The following is a 24748-nucleotide window of genomic DNA, read 5'->3' on the forward strand; positions in this document are numbered from 1 at the left end:
TGGCTCAGTCGATTAAGCATCCAACTTCAGCTCAGGTCATGAACTCATGGTTCATGGGTTCGAGCCCCCTGTTCTGACAGCTCAGAGCCTGGAGCCTGCTTTGGATTCTGTGTCTCCCTCTCTCTCTTCCTCCCCTTTGGATTCTCTCTCTTCTCAAAAATAAAAAAAAAAATTGTTTTTGAGAGAGAGCGTAAGCAGGGAAAGGGGTGGGAGTGGAGTGGGAGGAAGGGACAGAGGATTGGAAGCAGGCTCTGCGCAGACAGCAAGCTTGATTTGGGGCTCAACCTCACAAGCTCCAAGATCATGACCTTAGCCGAAGTTGGATACTCAACCAACTGAGCCACCCAAGTGCCCCAGTTTTTTCACATTTTTAAGAGCAAAGCTACCATAGGAATGTAGACAGAAGGCATAAACAGTGGCATGTTAGGCCCAAATATTTGTAGTAGGAGCATTTCCATTTTCTTAAGATTATTGCCACCCATCCTGACAGGTAGAGATAAGCAGCAATAAAGTGTTAGTTACCTTGATTTTTGTTACAATTTGCTAATTATTTCATAATTATGAAAACAGTTAATCCTTGAACAACCAGGTTTGTGTGGGTCCTCTTAACATGGATTTTTTTTCCAGTAAATGTATATAGTATCAATAAATATAGCCATGGTACTGCAAATGTGTTCTTTTCTCTAGCTTGCTTTATTATAAGAATTACGTATATAATACGTATACAAAATAGGTGTAGAGGTGCCTGGGTGGCTCAGTTGGTTAAGCATCTGAGTCTTGACTTCAGCTCAGGTCATGATCTCCCAGTCATGAGATTGAGCCTCGTGTTGGGCTCCACGCTGAGCGTGGAGCATGCTTAGAAGATTCTCTCTCTCCCTCTTCCCTTTCCCCGCTCTCACTCAGAAAAAAATGTGTAAATTGATTATCAGTAAGGCCTCTGGTCAACAGTAGGGTATTAGTAAAATTTTGGGGTAGTCAAATGTTATACATGGATTTTTTGACTGGGGGTGTGGGTGTCAGCATAAATCACTATATATGGCTTATAATTTTAAAAATTATAATGGTCATTAGTAGAAAGTAATTTTGAAAGAAGAATTATCTAAATCAAACCAAGTACCATTTGAGGAAAACCTCAAACAACCATAGTACTATCTTGAAATCTTGCTCCTGCAGAAGGAGCTAGAAAACCTCTGTAAATAACAGAACTCCACAGTGAGGAGCTGAATGTCATGATGGATAAAGGCAACCATTCCCAAATAAAAAATTGGTTTCTGTTGCTGTCTGAATGAACTAGAACTGAGACCACAAAGATTCGTTCTTGGTAAATAACAGAAGGTACTGTATCATTCCAGATTTTGTAAATATTTAGTTTCTATGAAATGCAAAATACTCTACCCACCTGTGACCAAGTATAATGTCCTGGTCCAAGAAGCCAGCCTGTGTTATTTTCCTACCTTAGTGCAAAGGAAGGTTCATAAACAACTTCTTTAAAAGTTCAGCTTTAATGACAAACATTACATCAGTTTCTCTTCAAAATTAGACGTGAATAAACAATTTCAAACAGAAGGTACCATGGTGCCTCTTACTGTACTCAATACACTGTACTCAATGCAGTGGGCCCCTGAGGATGCCCAGTGATATACACATTGAAGCAATAATGTAAGTCTGTAAGCCACTGTTCTTGAATACCTCCAGTCTTCAATGTCTGCAGAGAAAAACAAAAGTAATTTGAGAATTATATCAAAGTTGTTATGCTACCTGACAGTAGTTTTCACACCCAAACGAGATCTCAGAACCACCGCAATCCTATCTCCTCCATTTATCAATCACCACAGGATATTTGTTAATTGGGCATTACCACAGGTAGTGAAAATTCCCGGGTACAACCTCAAGTACAAGTGCTACCAGTTTCTCATTTCATCTGTTCCTTCTCAAATATTGCCAGGAACTAATGACATTTCACCATCAACCATCTCCACACTCTGGACTTCCCTTGGTATGCTCGAGTCTCACAATCTTTGCATTAACATCAACTGAGAATAATTCTGCAAGGCCGACTGACAATCTGTCATTCTCTTCCTTATAGAGGTGAGCTGATTCTCTAACCTCTGAACAATCCAAATTCTTGCCTTTTCTTCCCTTCCATTTCTGAATTATTCTGCTGCTTCTTTCATTATTTCTACAAGCCTACTGAAAATATTCAGAACGTGAACTTGTGTTATATACACGTATAAGCTCTATTACTCTGAAGTACTACTACAGGTATCAACTAATAAACCCCCAAATACCTATAGAAAAAACCTCTAACTCTTCCAAACCAAAGACACCAAAGGAATCCTAGACAGAGCTGCCCCTGCAAAACAGATACAGATGAATGCAGAACCAGCCATTACACAAAGCAGAAGCCTGCAACTTCTTAACTTCCTCTTATTCTCCAGCGAACTAAGTGACTAGGAACTGGCCATAAGCCTATTCCTGCTAAATGTTTTCAGTGACAACATTTGTTGAGCACTTAATGTCAGTTTCACTAAAAACTTTACCTGAATGATCTCTTTATGGTTACCAAAACTCAATGAAGTTGCTATTCCTACAGCTAAGTAAAACAACTTAGCTTAGGGGCCCCTGGGTGGCTCAGTCGGTGGCACGTCAGGCTTTGGCTCTGGTCACGATCTCACAGTTCTTGAGTTCAAGCCCCGCGTCGGGCTCTGTGCTGACAGCTCTGAGCCTGGAGCCTGCTTCAGATTCTGTGTCCCCCTCTCTCTGCCCCACCCCTGCTTGCGCTCTGTTTCGGTCTTTCAAAAATGAATAAACATCAAAAAAAAATTTCTTTAAACAACTCAGGTTTAAAAACATGCTGAATAAGCACAGTTAATCAAGAGTCTGTACCAGAATACTGGTAGGAGTGATTCTGATGCTCTGTACCTTTTCTAAGCTGCCTGTGACCAATTCAATTTGAGTATTTTAAGCCTTTTATTACTGACTCTGAATCAAAGACCTCCCTCTGGCTAAGTGACAGGTGCTAGTCAGCAGGGGAAAACCTGGGAAATCACCACAGTGGGCTTCATTCCAGGAGTCAGTCAATGCACTGGAGGCCTAGCCTCCCCAGAGAACCCCACCCATGCCCTCCTCATGAATCCCTTTTCTAGTAATAATACAAAGCCCTGTTCCATGCTTACCGTGATATTCTTGATGATCTGCTGCACCAAGATGGCATTGGTTAACATATGAGTCCTGAGGGGTGCATGCTGAAGCAGCAGGCGAAGCAGCTGGCCCACAACAGGCAGCTCCTCAGGTCCAGCTCTGTTCACCCGCAGGCTCTGCAGCATCAACCTGAGGACTCGAGGCAGGAGAGCCAGGATGGAGACACAGACCCCCCACAGCTTGTCCCTACAGTAACAGACAAAAATGAGCCAGTGAGCCAACACACACAGAAGTACCCTTTCTGTATTTTCCAAAACTGAAAATGTCCTTTTAAGAAATGTGTTTTCTGGTAAAACCCCACAAATCAAAACTAACAACTGGGTTTCGTCACAGCTGAATAAGCAAATCCAATGAAGAATCAGCTGTTCTCCCCTACTCGGTAAGTTCCAGGAAGCCTAGCAATCAACACTTTCCTGGGCTTACCAGGACATTCTTAAAGCTCTGGTGATCATATATAGCACAGAATTAGCCAAAGAACACAATAATCTACATATGCATACTGTTTTCTACCACTGAACATTATTCAACTATCATACCATCAAAAATCCCACTGGTAAAATCAGAATATCCCACTGGTAGAAAGAAAAAAAACTTGGGATGCCTGGCTCAGTCAGTAGGGCATGCGACTCTTGATCTTGGGGTCATGAATTCAAGCCCCACTTTGAAAGTAGTTTATTTAAAAACAAAAACAGGGGTGCCTGGGTGGCGCAGTCGGTTAAGCGTCCGACTTCAGCCAGGTCACGATCTCGCGGTCCGTGAGTTCGAGCCCCGCGTCAGGCTCTGGGCTGATGGCTCAGAGCCTGGAGCCTGTTTCCGATTCTGTGTCTCCCTCTCTCTCTGCCCCTCCCCCGTTCATGCTCTGTCTCTCTCTGTTCCAAAAATAAATAAACGTTGAAAAAAGAAATTAAAAAAAAATAAAAACAAACTTCATGAAATTTTAATGCTGTGCCCTGGATTCTGAGCCTCTTCAATGTTTTAAACAGGGCAGATATGCAGAGAAAGATGTATTCACAAGGAACCAAAATGGATTTCAGAAAAGAAGCCAGTCAGTGGACTGCTACCATGTTACTAGATTATGAAAGGCCAGAAACGGTAAATCCTAATTTTAGTAAGCACCATTCCCTTGGTTTCACTATAGGGCAGAACAAAAACGTTTTATGATGAAGGTAAATGGACTTGTAGCCAACCACATTAAATGGAGCAATACCCTTTGGACAAAGAATCCACTGACTGCTAAAGGCTCTGACCTTAGTCTGTTATAGTTTTCGTATTAGGAGTGGTCCCCAGATCCTTCAAAGAGAATCTGACTACCTCTAGATGTGGAAGCAGCAACCCTTTCACAATCTGATCAACCTCCCCAACTCCATCTCCATGATGCAGCATCTCCATCAAAGGTGGATACTGACTCCATTCTAAGCCAACCAGATCCTCTATTTGGAGACTTTATTTGGAGTACTGACTCATGCACAGCCAGGCTAGGATAGCCACGTGCAAGGAGAAAAAAGCCAGTCTGCAGACATAGCTAATAATGAGGCAAAGGCACAGAGATAAAGACTACACAATCCAGAAGAAAAAGTAGAGAAAACCACTTTGGTTCCTGATGGGTTTCAATTCCTGCCTCCAAAATTCCTAGCCCTTGGGTTTTATTTTATGAGTTACTCCTGTAATGACCCAATATATTCATTGTCTACTTTAACTTGAGTGGACTGCTGATCAAAACTGTGCTAAAAAGGCTCATGGATTCTACATAATACTAAATATAAGTACAGTGAATGGATCAATAAAGTTTAGTACTCCACCTTCACACAACACAATTAAAGAAAACTGTCAAGCCAAAGAGAAATACAAGAGACCTGGGTACCACAAGCAACAGAAGAAATACCGTACGAACAGCCATTCCTAGGTTTTCCTAAGAGTGTATATATGTGCGTGTGTGTATGTGTGTATATATTTATATATATAATTATATATTATATAAATATTAATATTGGTTATAATTACATAATTGTTAATTATCAATTATATTAATATATATATTACATATGAATATTTATGTGTATGTGTGTATATATATAAATATATATATATGTGTATATATATACATATTTATATGTGTATATATGTGTGTGTATATGTGTGTGTGTGTGTGTGTGTGTGTGTGTGTGTGTATAAAAGATCTTTGACAGCAAAACTGGTAAGTTGGGGTACATTCACATGACAAAATACTGTAGAGCACCTGTACTGGAGCCAGTTGTGCTCAGAGCCCATATTTGTAAATAGTATTGAAACACAGTCACATGCATTCATTTACATGTAATCTGTTGCTGCTTTTGTGTTACCAGGGCAGTGTTGAACAGCTCTGACAAGAGACTTACTGGCACGAAAAACCTAAAATATTTTATTATCTGACTCTTTACAGAAAGTTTGCTTAGCCCTGGTATGGAGAAACAATAATGAAATCAGTTTTTCAATCAACATGAATGACAACAATGGTTACAATCAAATCACAAAAACATACAGTAGGATATTCTTAAAATATGCCAAACAAAAATTATATTGTTTACAGATACACACAAAATTTTTAATTAGAAGGCAACTTAACAAGAAAACTACAGGGGCACCTGGGTGGCTTAGTCAGTTAAGCATCTGACTTCAGCTCAGGTCATGGTATCACAGTTGGTTACGTTCCACCCACATCGGGCTCTGGGTTGACAGTTCAGAACCTGGAGCCTACTTCAGATTGTCTCCCTCTCTCTCTGCCTTTCCCCCACTCACACTCTGTCTCTGTCTCTCTCTCTCCTCTCTCTCTCTCTCAAAAATAAACAAACATTAAGAAAAAAAAAACAAAAAACCTATAGACTCAAAATGGCATCACTCAGGTGAAGGCCCTAAGTCAGTAAACCAAGACTTAATACCTAACCTAACTGCAGTTTCAACCCCCCAAAAAACTTTAACCAGTCAACATGGGAACTTCTTGATCAGCACTAGGAAAAACGTACTGACAGATCCTTACGATTCCGGAGAGTCTCCCTGCCTCAACAATGGATTCTTTACTAATAATTTCCTTCTTTCAACTCCCTGTCTACCTTTAAAAAACTTTCCTAGGGGCGCCTGGGTGGCTCAGTCGGTTAAGCGTCTGACTTCGGCTCAGGTCACGATCTCGCAGTTCGTGGGTTCGAGCCCTGCATTGGGCTCTGTGCTGACAGCTCAGAGCCTGGAGCCCGTTTCGGATTCTGTGTTTCCTTCTCTCTCTCTGACCCTCCCCCATTCATGCTCTGTCTCTCTCTGTCTCAAAAATAAATAAACGTTAAAAGAAAAAATTAAAAAAAAAAAAAACTTTCCTATTCTGTAGTCCTTTAGAGCTCCCCTCTACTTGCTAAATGGGATGCTGCCCAATTAATTAATCAATTAATAAACCCAATTAGATGTTTAAAATGTACCAGGCTGAATTTTTGTTATTTAACACGCAAAAGTGATCTCTGGGGGGTATAAAAGAGAAATCTAACTAGAGATTACACAGAGAGTGTGTTGATGATGTTCTATTTCTGAACGTGGAAGTTGGTTAAATGGATATTCAGTTTAAACTTACTCTTTATATACGTGTTTATTCTTACGATATATAAAAGTTAAAAAAACTAGAAAGACAAATATTAAAATGTTAACAGGCAATAGAATAATTTTTATTTTCTGATCTTTGTTCATCTGTTAGATTTTTTTTAAAAACCTTCTACAAAAAATTTTAACGTTTATTTATTTTTTGAGACACAGACACAGAGCATGAGCAGGGGAGGGGACAGAGAGAGAGAGGGAGTCACAGAATCCAAAGCAGGCTCCAGGCTCCGAGCTGTCAGCACAGAGCATGAGGTGGGGCTTGAACTCACAAATCACGAGATCATGACCTGAGCCCAAGGCAGACACTTAACTGACTGAGCCATCCAGGCACCCCAAAATTTTAACAGGCATTACCAATAAGAACATAAGCATGAGAATACTTTTTTAAACTAAAGTGAAGTGTTCCAAACTATGCTAGAAACTTTAGTATGAATAGTATGTAAGAGCTAAAGTACTAATACAAACACCAATATCTCAGAAATTTCCTTAAATCCAAGAATTTAAAGATTTTTACTCTGGCTAGTTTTAATAAAGGCTTGTATTTATTAGTGATTGCATTCTTGTAAAGGTAGATTTTTTTTTTCCTTGCTAGACCTACAGCAACATTAATAATGAAAGCTCCCAAGAAATTTTAAAATGCCATCTAACTTTTCAAATTTGTAGTTTAAAAGAAAAACAAAAACTAAAAATCCTCTTACAATACAAAGGGAATTTATGAAACAATAAAGAGAAATCCAGTTAAGGTTTATACAAATTCTGAAAGACAATTCAGGGTATTTATTAAATCTAATTTTCTTTCACTCTTTCCTCTTTAAAAAATTTTTTGATTTTATTTATTCTTATTTACTTATTTGGTGGGGAAAACTGGAATAGGTAGAAAAAAATTAAAGTCAAAGAATACAAAAACTATTACCTTTTTCTTAGATGTTCTGCTTCTCCTTTCTCTAAAGTGAGCAGAAAATAAAGAAGACTGTAGCAACAAGAAGCCAGAAACGGTAGTAGAGACTCACTAAGTACACACGTATGATCCAGGAGCTTACAGATAACACCCAAAACACAGCCAGCTGTACTGTCAGGAATTACAGTCAGCCCAACCTAGGAAGAGAAAAATTAGATTAATGACCTCTTCACAACCGTCCTTCTCTCCATGAAAAAAACAAATCCCATTAACTGGAGAGTTAACCTAACATCACTTCTACTGAAAAACAGTGCATACATTATACACACAACCTGCCACAACTTAAGGTCCTGTTTTCCCTTAAGAATTTAATTACTAGGGGTGCCTGGGTGGCTCAGTCAAGTAGGCATCCAACTCTTGATTTCGGCTCAGGTCATGATCTCACAAACCATAAGATTGAGCTCTGTGTCACTTATAGCATGGAGCCTGCTTGCATTTCTCTCCTCCACTTCTCTGCCACTCTCCTGCATGCGCACACGCACTCTCTTTCTCAAAATAAACTTAAAAAAAAAAAGAATTTAATTACTACGTTAAATAACTTTGAAAACATGCCAACTCAAGAAATACTATTAACCTAATCTACTGCCTTCCCTCCATGAGTCTACTAAAATTTAAGACATTACAATTTCTGATGGTCAGAAATATCATTTGAAAGGATTACTTTATGCACCCTCCCCCTGCCCCAAATCTTGATACAACCAACCACATTTCCATGATTTTTAGATTCTTCAGACTAGAAAACTCTCATTTCTGGCACCACCTCCGTCCCAGGTAATTAAATGCACAAACCGAAGTTCATTTTACAATTAGCCTACCCCTGCCCTTTAATTTAGCTAGTCATTCAGACATGACTAAGTAAAACACCCTGGAGTAAGACATTACTATACTTAACACTTGACTGCTTCACTGCCTCAAAACCCCGATAAGGGATTTTGAGGTTTGTGTATTCATCTGGACTCTACTATCTGTCATTAAGGTGGACTCTAACTTACAACTGTTAGGTATGCATGGTTTAAATCTCCTGGAAACTACTGTTAAGTCATCATGAAAAAGTCTGCAGGCTCTGATCAGGCTGTTTGAAAATAGTGCCCAAGACTGGCATGTTAATCTTTTACTAGAATAATGAATGTAGTCAAAGGAGGGCATAAATATCTGGAGTGGAGGTGAAAAGAAAAGTGGTAGAGATCTTTAGAGACACACGGGATAAAGATTAGAAGTTTGACAACAGAGAGAAAAGAGCACTGGAAATTCAAAGCAGTACTCTTCCAACTCAAGGGAAGTAACATTTTAAAGGAGAAAAGGGGGTTGGAATGTACCTATAAAATTACCCAAAAAAGTGACAGTGCCTGAAAGATAAAACTGTGGGAGTTTCCTCTGCACTAAGGATAATTATAATAAGCCAAAAATCTAAACATAAACATTGGAGGAAGCTAAAAAGCAAAATCCCAGGTTTTTGGGAACAAGAGACACCGACTAGCCAGAAGACCAAACAGTCGCAAGGCTTAGCTTGCTGCTTCTAGTGGCCAGGCCTTGAACCTGTTAGGCTATATCCCTCGTTTAGAACCCAAATATTCAAGGTGGAAATCAGACCCCAGTCTGGATGCTGGATTTCCAATACACAAACACCAGGTTTGTGTTCATTAAAGCACTATATGTCAGAAGAACCTGAGGTATAATTTTAAAGCCCTTCATTGCAGGGGTGCCTGGGTGGCTCAATTGGTTAAACATCTGACTCAATTTTGGCTCAGGTCATGATCCTGTGGTTTGTAAGATCAAGCCCCTTGTCGGGCTCTGAACTGACAGCACGGGGCTTGCTTGGGATTCTCTCTCTGCCCCTCCCTTGTGCGTGCTCTCTCCCAAATAAACTTTTTTTTTTTTAAAGGCCCTTCATTGCAGATGTAGAAAGTAGGGTCCTGGAAAAGGGGGATTTTCCCAAGGTCAGAATTAATTAGTAACAGCCAAGAAAAACATCAAGACTTCTCAGTCTAGACACTCTCTCCTTGCCTATGGCAAACCCACTTTTAACCAAGGATTCTCTACGCTTTTTTAAGTAGCAACAAAAAAAAATTTTTAAGTATATTTACCAAATGCTTACTGATGGCACTCTGCAGGATGTCAAAACTCTGGCTTCGGGCAGGGATAACCAATAAACTGTGACAAACTGTCTGTAAGAAAAGGAGAAAACCAGTAACCACATCAGGATCAAATCAGTTCTATAGACTTTTTTTTTAACCTACTCACCCTATATACAACAGGACACTTAAAAAAAAAAATGACTTTTTTTTCCTAATTTAAATTTTAGTTTACATGAGCAACACTGGTTTCAGGAATAGAATTCAGTGATTCATCACTTACATACAACATCTAACGCTCCCTCTGACAACCCATAGTTTGTTCTCTATCATTAAAGAATCTCCTGCAGTTTGTTTTCTTTTCTCTTTCTTCCCCCTTCCCATATGTTCATCTGTTTTGTTTCTTAAATTCCACACGAGTGAAATCATATGGTATTGGTCTTTCTCTGATTATTTCGCTCAGCATAATACATTCCAGCTCCATCCACATCGTTGCAAATGGAAAGATTCCATTCTTTTTAATGGCTGAGTAATATTCCATTGTTTATCTATACCACCTCTTCCCTATCTTCTTTATCTGTTCACCAGTCAATGGACATTTTTGGGCTCTCTCCATAGTGTGGCTATTGATAATGCTGCTATAAACATTGGGGTGCATGTAACCCTTCAAATTTGTATTTCTGTATCCTTTAGATAAATACCTAATAGTGCAATTACTGGATCATAACATAGTTCTAATTTTAGTTTCTTGAAAATAATGACTTTGAAGATGCAAGTATCAAAGGTCACTCAATCACATCTCATATATGGGCTAATTTTCCAAACAACTCATTATTTAAACATTTACTAAGCACTGAACTAGTCCTATTAGGTACCAGGTACAGGAATGAAAGACTGAGAAACTCTTCTCACAGCCCTAAAAGAGTAGCTTCAATCTACCAAAGTAAAGACTATTTCTATTAATAAGTGCTACAACAGGAAAATCTGAATGATGTGAACAAAGGACTGAAAAGCCTTTTTTCCATTTGGTGAGAAAACATACAATAGAAAAACACTTGTGATCCAGAAAATACTAATACCCTGTTCAAATTAATAGAACACTGCCTCCTATTCCCCAAAAGTAAAAGGAAGAGAACAGTCCACAGGAAAAGAAGAAAAATATAAGGGAAGTGAGAGTCAAATCCTTAGTATTTTTAATTTTCTAAGTTCTCAAGGAAACACGAGGAGGGAAGCCAACATCAAGTCCTTCAGAGACTTCATTACACCATTCCAGAAGCTGAGGGGAGTGCCAAAAGTGAAATATGTGAAAAGAATCACATTGGAAAGACAAAGAAAAGACTGGTGGAAAAGAAGAATATCAATCTAGAAAGAGGACAGTCCAGCTAAATTTAAGGGAATGGTCAGTCAACTCTGAAAAAAATCAACAGCTCTATGCATTATTTCCCTGGAAAACCTCTTGTAAATTAATACCACCCAGAGTTTACACACGGCAATTTTTCTTCTCTTCTATGCTTATAAGTAACAATGTAAACAACGTATTTCTAATACCATCTTCCTACTCAAAAACAAGCAGTGAATATTTTCATTAATAAAAGGTAAATTGCAATTGAGAAGGCCCATTCAGGGTGCCTGGGTGGCTCGAGCATCTGACTCTTGGTTTCGGTTCAAGTCATAAGCTCATGGTTCCTGAGTTTGAGCCCCACGTCAGGCCCCACACTGACAGAGCAAATCCTGCTTTCGATTCTCTCTCCCCTGCTGACTGTCCTCTGCTTGCTTGCAAGCAAGCTCTCTCTCTGGCCTGCCCACCCTGCTCATGGATGCATGAACGAGCACTAACTAAAACAACAACAACAACAACAACAAAAACAACAACAACAACAACAAAATAAGGGCTCATTCCCAATAAATAACCATTTAATCCCTTCCCTTCCACCACCCCTTCCTTCCTGAACAATTCAGTTCTAAAGCCATTGGGTGGGGCTGAGTTAGGTAAACAGCACTGGAATGGGTAGGAGAGCTGCAGTGGCCCAGAGAAGGCCATTCATGAATAAATAGAAGTAGACTGTCCCCACAGAGTTGGGAGTTCAAATGGAGTGAAGATGCCAGCATGGGGGAAAAAAAAACAAAAACAAAAAAAGAAGATGGCTGCATGGGAGAGGGATAGCACCAAAAGATCAATTATGGACAAAGAAATTGATCAAGTAAATTAAGTATAACGGAAACCAGGGTTCTTAACCTTCAGAAAAGGCAGGTACAAGAGGAAAAGAAGACAACTAGAATGAACCCTGTAGTGTTAAATTCCTGATTTCTGTCCACCGACAGTCTGGGAACACCAGGGTCCAAAAGCAATGACCACACCCAGAGTCCTGAAGTTGGTTTCAAGATACCATTCTCCACTTAAAGGAAAATTGGCCTCTTCGAAAAATACCTGATTGCAGGGCTGGGACAGTGAAAATCACTTATGAATCTAGAACAATCTGTGATACAAGGAAGTAAAGACGTACTCAGAAAAAAATGAGTACATGTCAGAAGAACAAAGAAACCACTATATTCTATAGTGACCCACTGAATAAAATAGGAAACCATATTAACACAAACTAATAAATAGACTAATAAAAATGACTGGGACATTAACACTGTTTCAAAGTATCTCCTCATAAATCATTACTAATTACAAAGGGGAAAAAGTAAACAGTGGAAAAGTAGACAGACAGCACTTAATCAAGTAATCAAAGTGAGTACCTAATGGGACAAATCAAAACCATGCATCACCTGACAGGATGCAGTCAGAAAACCACAGCATCACTTGTGTCATATTCCTACCAAATTCATATAGCCTGAATCTAACCATAGGGGAACATAAATCCAAATGGGAGGAAAATTTTACACAATAACTGTCCCAATGTACTTCAAAGTGTCGAGGTCAATGAAAGACAAAGAAAGACTGAGGAACTTTACCAAATTGAAGGAAACAAAACAGATATTACAAGTAAATACAATGAACAATTTGGGGTGTATAGAACATTACTGAGAGGTACTGGGTGGCTTAGTCAGTTGAAGGTCTGACTCTTGATTTCAGCTCAGGTCATGATTCCAGGGTCATGGAATCAAGCCCTGCGTCAGCTGCTTAGGATTCGCTCTCTGCCCCTCTCCCCTGCTCTAAAATTAAAAATCAATTAATTTAAAAAAGAACACTGTTGGGGCGCCTGGGTGGCGCAGTCGGTTAAGCGTCCGACTTCAGCCAGGTCACGATCTCGCGGTCCGGGAGTTCGAGCCCCGCGTCGGGCTCTGGGCTGATGGCTCAGAGCCTGGAGCCTGTTTCCGATTCCGTGTCTCCCTCTCTCTCTGCCCCTCCCCTGTTCATGCTCTGTCTCTCTCTGTCCCAAAAATAAATAAACGTTGAAAAAAAAAAAATTAAAAAAAAAAAAAAAAAGAAAAGAACACTGTTGAGGGGGCACCTGGCTGGTTCAGTTGGTAGTGCATGCTATTTTGTTTTTTAATTTTATTTATTTTTGAGAGAGAGAGAGAGAGAGAGAGAGAGAGAGAGAGAGAGAAAACAAACAAGCAGGGGAGGGACAGAGAGAGGGAGACACAAAATCCCAAGCAGGCTCCAGGCTCTGAACTGTCAGCACACAGCCCAATGCAGGGCTCAAACCCATGAACTGTGAGATCATGACCTGAGCCACATGAGTCAGACACTTAACTGACTGAACCACGCAGGTGCCCCAGTGCATACTACTCTTGCTATCAGTGTCATGACTTTAGGGGGGCCTGAGTGGCTCAGTCACTTAAGCATCCGACTCTTGATTTTGGCTCAGGTCATGATCTCACGGTTCATGGACTTGAGCCCTGCATTAGGCTCTGTGCTGACAGTGTGAGGCCTGTTTGGGATTCTCTGTCTCCCTCTTCTCTGTCCCTCCCCTGCTTGCTCTCGCTCTCTCAAAAATAAACAAACATTAAAAATAAAAAACAAAAAAAACAGTAAGCCATTTTGTGGATATCAACAAATTGATCTTGAAGTTTATTTAAACAGGAAAAAGACCCAAAATAGCCAACACAATATTAAAGGAAAAGAATAAAGTTAAAGGACTGATATTACACAGCTTCATAAATTACAGTAAAGCTATACTAATCAAGACACTGCAATATTGGTTAAAGAATAGACAAATAGATGAATGGAACAAAACAGAGAGCCCAGCAAGACAGACCCACATAGTCAAGTGATCTTTGACAATGGAGTCTTTTAACAATCCATCTACAAATAAATGAATCTAGACTCTTCACAAAAATTAACTCAGAGTGGATAACAGACCTAAATGTAAAATACAAAATGCAAAACTGTAATGACTTAGAAGAAAAACCTAAACGACTTACATATGGTGATGACATTATAGATACAATAAATACTGAAGGCACAATTCAGGAAAGAAACAAAGAAGCTGGACTTCATTAAAATTAAAAAATTTTTCTCTGCAAAAGATGTCAAAAATATGAAAAGACAAGCCATAGACTGGGAGAAAATCTTTGCAAAAATATATCTGATAAAGGATTGTTAACCAAAATATTCAAAGAGCACTTAAAACTCGAAAAGAGGGGCGCCTGGGTGGCGCAGTCGGTTAAGCGTCCGACTTCAGCCAGGTCACGATCTTGCGGTCCGTGAGTTCGAGCCCCGCGTCAGGCTCTGGGCTGATGGCTCAGAGCCTGGAGCCTGTTTCCGATTCCGTGTCTCCCTCTCTCTCTGCCCCTCCCCCATTCATGCTCTGTCTCTCTCTGTCCCAAAAATAAATAAACGTTGAAAAAAAAAAAATTAAAAAAAAAAAAAAAAACTCGAGAAGAAAACAACCCAATTAACAAATGGGCCAAAGACCGTAATAGATACCTCACCAAAGAAGACATGGCAAATAAACATATGAAAAGATGCTCCACATCACAGGTTATCAAGGAAATCAAAATTAAATAATGAGATGCTACATACCTATTACAATAGCCTGAATTCAAAACACTGACACCAAATGCTGGCAAGGATCTGGAGCAACAGAAACTCATCCACTGCTGATAAGATTGCAAAATGGTATAACCACTTTGGAAGACAATTTCTTACAAATTAAACACACTCTGACCATATAATCCAGCAATGGCTCTCCCTGGTATTCACCCAAATCAGTTAAAAACATGTCCACACAAAAACTACACACAGATGTTTATAAACCTATATACACAGTTTTATGCATAATTATCAAAATTTGGAAGCAACAAAGATGTCCTTCAGCAGGTGAACAGATAAACTGGTACATCCAATGTAATATTATTCAGCAATAAAAAGAAATGAGCTATGAAGCTACGAAAAAACAAGGAGGAATCTTAAATGAGTATTATGAAGTGAAAGAAGCCAATCTAAAAAAGGCAATATACTGCATACTCCCAAATGTATGACATTTTGGAAAAGGTAAAACTACAGACAGTGAAAACAAACAAACACCTGTGGTTGTCAGGGGTTGGGGGACATGGAGAATGAACAGTCAGAGCACAGAGGATATCAGGGTAGTAAAGACACTGGTATGAGATCATAATGATGGATATGTGGCATTATACATTTGTCCAGATCCATAAAATGTGTAACACCAAGAGTAAACCATAATGTATATTGTGGACTTTGGGTAATTATATCAACATAGAATCATTAATTATAACAAATATACCACTCTGGTGGGGGATGTTGATAAAAGGGAGAAGGTTATGCAAATGTGGGGGAAGGGATTATACAGGAGAAACACCTTTTCCTTCCCTTCAATTTTTCTGTCAAATTAGAACTGCTCTAAAAGAAATCTTAATTTTAAAAAAATCTTTAAGATTTAAATAGCACATTAGATAATGCAGGAAAGATCAGTGAACTTGAAGATACAGCATACTTTCTCAAGGGATGGCAAAAAAAGGTTAAAGAGTCTCAAAGGTCTACAGGACAATGTCAAGTGGTCTAACATACAAGTAAATTAAGTCCCAAAGAAGGGAACCAAAACATCTTTTGAAGGAATGAATGACATTTTTTCCCAAAACAATAAACTATAAACCTAGTACAACATTCAGCAAATATCAAGCTTAAAAAAAAAAAAAAATTAAGAAAGTAACACCAAGGCATTAATTAATACAATCAAACTGCTGAAGAAAGTGATAAAAAAGATTATCTTGACAACATGTAGGAAGAAAAAAGCATATAGAGGAAAAAAAAACATTACATACAGAAAAACATAGGAATGACCTCACATATCATTACACATTATATTATGGTATAAAGTAGTGTAGTTTGAAGGTAGGCTGTATTAAGTTAAAGAGCAAACACCTAAAAACAAAACAAAGAGGCATAGCTAATATGCCAAAGTAGAGGTAAAATGGAATGCTAAAAATACTCAAACTACAAAAGCAATGAATCATGGTATCTTACTACAATGGAATACTATACAGCAACGAAAACAATGAATTACTGCTTACACATTAACATAGATACCTTTAAGAATACACTGAATAAAAAGAAAATTACTAAAAAATGTTTCACTTGTAAACACGTAAAACTCAACAATATAGTTTGGAGTTACATGCTAATTACGATAAAACTGTAAAGAAACAAAAATATGATAAAATTAAAGACAGTGTTACTCTGAAGGGAAAGGGACACAGGGGTTTCAAAAACAAAAATGTTCTTATTTCTTAAGCTGAATTTATATATTATAATTATTATTATTCTGAGCTTATCCATGTTAAAAAACATTCTTTTACAACTAATCAATATTTTGTAAATGAAAATTAACATTAACCTTAAAACCCTTCATTGGCTCTGGAGTAGAAATCTCCATTTCTAAAAGGTATCTCTGCACAGAGATTCCTGTTCTCTTTTTGCTCGTTCCCTGTTAACTACAGTTTCCATCATTAACAGGAAGGTCATACAACTCTTCCTTTAGTGCTCAGAAATAATAACAAAGATACAAGTGAAAATGACAAGGTCTAGGTTAGTGTATAAAGGATATTACTTCTGTAAAAAAAAAAAAAAAATGACAATATATTTAGTCATTTGTGAAGACAGAAGATATCTGAAAGAACACGTTTACTTAGAAACCGGGGAGGAAAAATGGGTAGTTGAGAGGGAGTGGAAGAAGACTTTTTTAATATTATCCTCTGTTCTGAATTGTATTTTGTGAATACCTACTCAAAAAAACAAAAACAAAAACAAAAACAAAAAGTCTGATTTGAAAAAGAATCACTTTGGCTTAAACAGATGAAACTACAAAACAACTGAGCAATCCCAGTCCTAATAACTTGTTCAAATGAAATAATTAGAAAAATGTTTACATTAAGGATGTCAAAACTATGTGTATGTCAAATATTTTCACATGAAAAGGCCAACTTAAATAATAAAATTTATCCAAAAGAAAACTGGAATCTTCACTTAAGTTCACAAACTAAAAATGAGACTTTCAGATTTTTCCTAATTATGACTTAACATTTCAAAGACAGCAACCTTGAAGTTTAATACACGTCCTTGAGAAATGTTCACTTCAGAAATAAGCTGATAACATTTTCATGACAATTTTATTTTGGCTTTACACAGATGATGTGCTTATGAAAAATTTAAATAATCAGATAAAGGCTATATGACTTGTCCAAGTTACCAAACTAGACACTGGTAAATCTATGCCTGGAATCTGGAGCCCAATAATCCCATACAGTGTTTTCTCCAATACATCATGATGGTTTACATAAATTACAGTCTGTCCTTTAAAACTACTCTCACTACTGTTGGCAAGCCCAATCCCTCCAATCTAATATTCAAGCCTTAACCTCAGGAGATCTATCTTAGCTCTCTTCATTTACTATGAAGTAAGATAAAATTTCAGATGTTGGGGCGCCTGGGTGGCGCAGTCGGTTAAGCGTCCGACTTCAGATCTCGCGGTCTGTGAGTTCGAGCCCCGCGACAGGCTCTGGGCTGATGGCTCAGAGCCTGGAGCCTGTTTCCGATTCTGTGTCTCCCTCTCTCTCTGCCCCTCCCCCGTTCATGCTCTGTCTCTCTCTGTCCCAAAAATAAATAAACGTTGAAAAAAAAAAAAAAATTTCAGATGTTAAACCAATTCATTATTTCTTTTCACTTTTTTAAAGTCCAGTATTGTTGGAGAACATACATATAAACATAGTACCAGGCATTAGGGCAATAAAGTGAAGATAAATTCACTGGCATACTTAAGAATTGTGATCAGAGTCAAACAATGCAAAGTGAAAAGTGTATTATAAATCTATAAAAGGTACTGTCCTAACAGATGGGAAAATATTAAGCATATTGAGAACAGAATAAAAGAAGTAAATAATAGATCAGCTGAGTAAAATCAATTGTTATAGCAACAAAATAGAAAAGTAGGATGTAACTTGAATCTAGAGACTACCCTGTTGAGAATAATGACAAAGAGGTTTTAAAAAAAAAAAAAAAAAAAAAAGCTTTTGGACTAGCTATTATAAGCTTTAAGGAAAGACTGTATTAGTCAGTGTTCTCACCAAGGGCCTTCCAAATCATTAAAAGAAACTAGCCAGCAGAGAACATAACCTGAGAATTTGCAAAAAAGGTTCAAACCAAAATGACTTGGGATGCTATTAGTACATTCTTACTGCATAAGCATTTTTCACGCAGGACATAAAAAAATGAAAAAATAAATAATAGAAATTAATTATTATAGAAATGTTTTAGAGAATCAAAACCTTATATCAATGTTTATGTTTTTGCATATTTAGCTTACATATCTGTAACATGTAACACAATTTATTCCATTACAGTAAAAGATCAGCCTAATAATTCCAATTTAAAACTTATTGTTTTAATTTGATTTTTACTATAAGCAGTACCAAAACCTAAGTTATTAAGATTTATTATATTTATAGGGGCGCCTGGGTGGCTCAGTCAGTTGAGCATCCAACTCTTGACTTTGGCACAGGTCTCAATCTCATGGTTCAGGAGTTCAAGCTCCATGGCAGGCTCTGTGCCATCAGTGCACAGCCTGCTTGGAATTCTCTGTCTCCTTCTCTCTCTGCCCTGCCCCTACTCATTCTTTCTCAAAATAAATAAATAAAGTATTAAAATAACTTTTTTAAGGTTTATCATATTTTATAAAGCTTAATTTAGTCTATATTTAATATTTTAACATTTGTGAAGGTTTATCAGAAAACTGAATTACTTGATGGGGCACCAGAGTGGCTCAGTTGGTTAAGCATCTAACTCTTGATTTCGCTCAGGTAATGATCTCACAGCGCACAGTTCGAGCCCCACACTGGGCTCTGCGCCAATGATGCGGAACCTCTTGGGATTCTCTCTTTCCCTCTCTCTCTGCCCCTCACCCGCTCGTGCTCATGCTCTCTCTCTCTCAAAATAAACAAACTTTAAACAAAGGTTAAATGGTTTAAAATTTTAACTAAGTTTATAAAAGGATAATCAAAGTCCCATTTTAAAAGACTGCTTAAAGTTATTGTATTTATCTTAAAAATAAGATTTGTAGATTGAACTTTAAAACTTAATGAAAAACAGGGCTTTAAATTATCTTTAATATACTATGTACTAATTCTCAAAACCAAAATAATTGCAGAATAATCTTTTTTAAAAAACGACACCTTCAAAGATATCAAATCCAAGTAGTTTTACGCATCCTTCAAGACTTAAGTCAAATTCTCCCTTTTCATAGAAGCATCTATCCTATCCATTCTATACTAGATAAAAGAAAATAAATTTATCTCCACCATTCAGACTGCTAATTTATTCTGTTCTAGTAGTGCAACCAGTAATGAAAAACACTCCTCTTTTAGAAACATATATCTCCTATCCAAGATAAGTGCTCTCAAAATGTGGATCATTTCTTATACTACTCTTTATCTCTGAAAGGATCTCCTACAAGGCAATCCTAATATATAGTAACTATTGGTAGTTGATGAACAGAATTTTAATAATCATAAGTTTCTTTTTAAATGCACTATTACCTCTGTAACATCCCAATGATGTAAAAACTGATCCAAGTCAGTAAGGTAAAGAAGCACAGGGGAAAGCTGTGTCTGGATGACGTGAGGAACTCCTCGAAGGCTCTGAAGCCAAGTCAACTCCTCTTTTGAAAACCCTAATTTAGGTACAAAGAAAGTTAATTTAAAAAAATAAATCACAAAACAAATGACATTCTTATTTTTAAAAAATAGACATGTACCTTCAAGTTTAAATTCTTTAGCTACTCTGCTTTCTCTGAGTTTCCGCTTTTCACATATTTTAAAAAACGAATTGCTAGCAATGGAGGCAGTAAAATTCCTATTAATTATGTACACAAAGGATGTGATCTGACCTAATATATGATGCAGCAACAAGTTAAGTTTTACCCCTTATACTGGGAACCATACCACTTTTACTTTAAAAAATGTGAAAGGCATAAGCTTTTCCATTAACGGCAGGTTTAAAAAAGCAAATCAACAAGTAAAATGATATACTCCTTCATATGTATACTATCTATATATTTTTTTGTATAATAGCCCTTCAAATGTTTTAACCAACTGAGCCACCCAGGAGCTCTAATAGCCCTTCAAATGTTTTAAAACTCTCCCTCCTAAACCCTTCTGGATTTTTTTTTTTTTTTTTTTTTTTGGATAATACATGTGTAGTTCTTCCAACTACACTTTATACAGCAAAATTTCTGATCCTCTTACCACCCCTATTACATACACTTGGCCTGACCTACATAGACAACTTGACAGTATCTCCTGACAGTGCTCAGAAGGATCAGAATACCAGCGATGTGGCCTGCTCTGATGTTCAAATCACTGTATTTCCATGACATTAAGCCTAAAGAGTCACCATCTAGTTTGATGGCCACATCACAGTACTGACTCCTAACGAGCTTTCTAAAACCACTAACCCTTTTGACTCGTACCACTATTAAAACATAAAATCCCTGCCTTCTATCTCAAATGGGTACATCCAAAACTATCATATAAACACTCATTTATCTGCATATGTAATATGTATCTTGGATTCAGCTCATTATCAGCACTTGTCAAGTTTTTTCTGGAGTATCTTAACCTATTCATTAACTCTCCTAAATTTTAAGCCTTCAGAAAATGTAAAAGAATGTCATCTTTATCCTCCAAATATACAACAGAAATGTTGAAACAGTACAATCATTTAAAACAAAAGTAATAATACTTACACACCTAACTTATTTGTAGATTCATTTTACTAACTTTGCTTTTGAGCAATGGAATGTAGAAAATGGCTAATTGAAATGTGATGTACTTGCTATCAAGTTGAACATTTTAAACATTTTTAAAATGGATATTCTGCTCATCAACTTTTTAAAGTATGCAATGAGGTTTGCACCTATCTGAAAGAGTCAAGTATGTCCAACTCACTGTAAAGCAAGATAATCAAGTTGAGAAATTAGACTTAGAAATAAATGAAAATATAATCATGTGACATTCAAATCATCTCCAGAGTATTTGTACTCTGAGAGATTTAAACATGAATCATGTATATCCCTGCCTCAAAAGCCTGACACTGGAGAATACAAATATTCCTTCAAAGATCCCCACTTATTAGCCATAAAAATCATTTCAAGGTAAATAGATTATTTACCATCTTCAAAACTTAGAACCAAACAGATAAGACAGTAAATCTTAGGGGAACTTTTATACCAGATTTTTCCTTTACTTAATCTGTCAGGTGAATGTCTTTACCTGTAAGTGTTGAAAATAAGAAGCTGAAATAGTCCACATCACTCATCAACCAGTCTTTAGCTGAATACTTCCATCCAGAAAATGATGATCTATAACAAACAATAGGAGAATTATTACCAGAGGTGACCAACTTGGAAGACTTTGAAAAACAGCACAATACTTAACTATTTTTCTTTATTCAAAACAAATCTGCACTAATAACTTAAAAACCCATAGTATATATTCACTTTAAATATAAGGGCTCAAGTACCAGAATATAGGAAGTTCAACTTCTAACATACTTATGCAAAATATCCATGAAAAAGCATAACTGATCCATATATACGGTATAAATTAGAAAATTTCCATGCCATTCGAAAATGAGATTCCAAGGAGCCAAGATGAAGCTTTGCTTTTCAGTAGCAGGTCTGGCTGCTACTTGATTTTCATAAAGTCTTACCTTGCTTACTTAAATGAGCTAAGTTTAAACAAGCTCGTTTCCTAACTAAGCAAAAAGTATCTTAGGTTAGGCAAAGAATATTCCATGTAAAGTCATTCTAGGATAATCATGTGTTCCTATACTGTGCAAAGCTGTAACTGGGTCTACGTCATAATAGCACAGCTAAGTATTCATGGTATACTTAGGGGAATAGCTAAATGTAAAGCAGCTTCTCATTAAATGAGGATTATGTGGTTCCTGGTAGGGGATCAGTTTCCAGTGATTCCTTTAAAAACTCTCTTCAAGTTAAGGCTAAGGGAAAAGACAACAAATGTTAGTCTCAGATATGGCCAAAAAAAAGGGGGGGGGGGGTGCTGAGAATGATCAGATCCAACAAGCTGAGGCTACAAATTTTTTCAATTATCTGAATAAATGTCAGACAAAATTGGGTGTTTCTAATTCAACTAGAAGCACTTAATTTACTGTTAAAATAGCTAATATTTATTACCATTCTTTAAATTTGGGCAGTTAAAATAATGGAAACACCCTTTTGTGAGTATTATTCCCACAATAAGCAAAAGACTTATGGAAGGAGTAACAAAAACTGAGAGGTTATTTTAAAAAGCCAGAAATGCACAATGGGAAAGAGTACAAAATGGTAATTAGAAAACAGACTAATATGCTTTTGACCCCGTGAAAACAGAAAGCAACTGTGCCATCCAGTGGCTAAAAAAGGTAGCAAAATCCATTTAAGAGACTGCTTTCAACAAATGACAAGCAATATATCATACTGCCCTTAAAATTATGATGACCATATATACTGTCAAAGCCAGAACACTTCTGAGGTAAGCTGGGACAAAAGAACTAAACTGAAACTGTTCCTGACAGAGGAAGTCATGTATTTATCCTACTTAAAAACCAGGCCAAATTTCTTAGTCCCAAATTTCTCCCTTGTCAGATTTTTCTCTAACAGTGTGGATTCTCTCCACATTTATGTCTTATGTTTCCCAATCCAGCTGTAAATAAACTAGGGGCAGAAAGGATAAGGAATGAGCAAAGGTAAGGGGGAAAATGCAAGGAGAATGGTATGGGGGGGGAGGGGGAGTCAAACTCTAAAAGACTTTAAGTGGGTGATAAAAATTAGATAGGGGCAACAACTCTAATTGCACTTTTAAAAAGATGAATACAGGGGCGCCTGGGTGGCGCAGTCGGTTAGGCGTCTGACTTCAGCCAGGTCACGATCTCGCGGTCCGTGAGTTCGAGCCCCGCGTCAGGCTCTGGGCTGATGGCTCGGAGCCTGGAGCCTGTTTCTGATTCTGTGTCTCCCTTCTCTCTCTGCCCCTCCCCCGTTCATGCTCTGTCTCTCTCTGTCCCAAAAATAAATAAAACCGTTGGGGAAAAAAAATTAAAAAAAAAAAAAAAAAGATGAATACCAACAGTTTTTAGCTGATGGGTTTTTCACATATGGAACAAACTATTCTTTGGGGTTAACTCTCTCAGATAAAGACAAACAGGACATCAGAACTACAAAACCTAAAAGAACCTGATCTCATAATACACTTAGTGTAACAGACAAAAATCAGAATTAAAGCAATATTTAAGGAAAATTAATCTGGCAAAAGTGCAAAAGTTAGATGGAATATTATAACAGTACAGGTGGAAGATTATGAAAAGCAACTGGCTTGTGTATAGTCATAGTTGAGGACAGAAGGGGGTATTTTGAAAAGAAAACCAGATATGAAATAACCCAGTGTATGTCTGAGGGAAACAAACATTATTGTTAAATTCTGAATCTAGGAAGTGATATAATGATGTCACTGGCCTAAGAAAGTTCAGAAGTCCTAATTTTGTATTATTTTTTTAAAAAGAGATTCATCTGAAAAAAAAAAAAAAAGAGATTCATCTGAATGGGAACAATACATCTACAGAGAGAGAAGTCTACTAACACACTCTGCTAAAAAACAGAATTTAACTTGGTGGATTTTTAACTATATTGACAATATGCTTTTAATTTGGTGATTATGAATCCCAACTATTTGTAAATATATTTTCTCAATAGTTACCACAAATCTCCACAGAAAGAAAAAAAAATTGAAAACATCCTTGCCAAAAGTTATCAAGTCAATCATAACTGATATTGATAAAGATATAAACATAGCTTCCAAAGAGAATTAGTTTCAAGAAGTGTTCAAAAACTGATTTTAAGTCAACGTGAAAACAGATCCTTCACCAGTTATATCAAAGGAACAGAGTGCCCTCTACTGGAAGTTAATAAACAAAACCACTTCAGTAACAAAAAGAAACCACATTTATTTTTTTAAAGGCCTGCTAAATAACTGCTTACTAGACGAGGATTTTTTTCCCTTAGAAAGAAAAACACTGAAACTAATATATGCTTAAAACACTTAAAGGTAAGACCAAGTCTCTCTAATGCACACGCACACAGAAGAAATAAGAGTGAATTTCACATATAAACAAACACATTGCCGATAGCTCTTTTTTTTTTTTTTTTAATTTTTTTTTTTCAACGTTTATTTATTTTTGGGACAGAGAGAGACAGAGCATGAACGGGGGAGGGGCAGAGAGAGAGGGAGACACAGAATCGGAAACAGGCTCCAGGCTCTGAGCTGTCAGCACAGAGCCCGATGTGGGGCTCAAACTCACGACCCGCGAGATCGTGACCTGGCTAAAGTCGGACGCTTAACCGACTGCGCCACCCAGGCGCCCCCGATAGCTCTCTTCTGCTAGCTA

The 24748-nt window shown here is 37.4% G+C and overlaps 1 protein-coding gene across 2 annotated transcripts in view; it reads right to left on the reverse strand.

Annotated features, from left to right (window-relative positions):
- Nucleotides 1-1483: 1483 nt before the first annotated feature.
- The window catches only part of TEX10 (testis expressed 10), a 59763-nt gene continuing 36498 nt past the window's right edge, over nt 1484-24748 (reverse strand). For both annotated transcript variants that reach the window (XM_003995664.5, XM_045042799.1), the window contains exons 10-15: nt 21580-21668; nt 19846-19979; nt 9856-9936; nt 7727-7908; nt 3177-3387; nt 1484-1705 (exon numbers count right to left, since the gene is read on the reverse strand). In XM_003995664.5, the coding sequence (XP_003995713.1) occupies nt 1592-1705; nt 3177-3387; nt 7727-7908; nt 9856-9936; nt 19846-19979; nt 21580-21668 (811 nt within the window). In that variant the 3' untranslated portion in view covers nt 1484-1591. The remainder of the gene's footprint in view (nt 1706-3176; nt 3388-7726; nt 7909-9855; nt 9937-19845; nt 19980-21579; nt 21669-24748) is intronic.

This window comes from Felis catus, chromosome D4 (genome assembly GCF_018350175.1).
Source record: "Felis catus isolate Fca126 chromosome D4, F.catus_Fca126_mat1.0, whole genome shotgun sequence".
NCBI lineage: Eukaryota > Metazoa > Chordata > Mammalia > Carnivora > Felidae > Felis > Felis catus.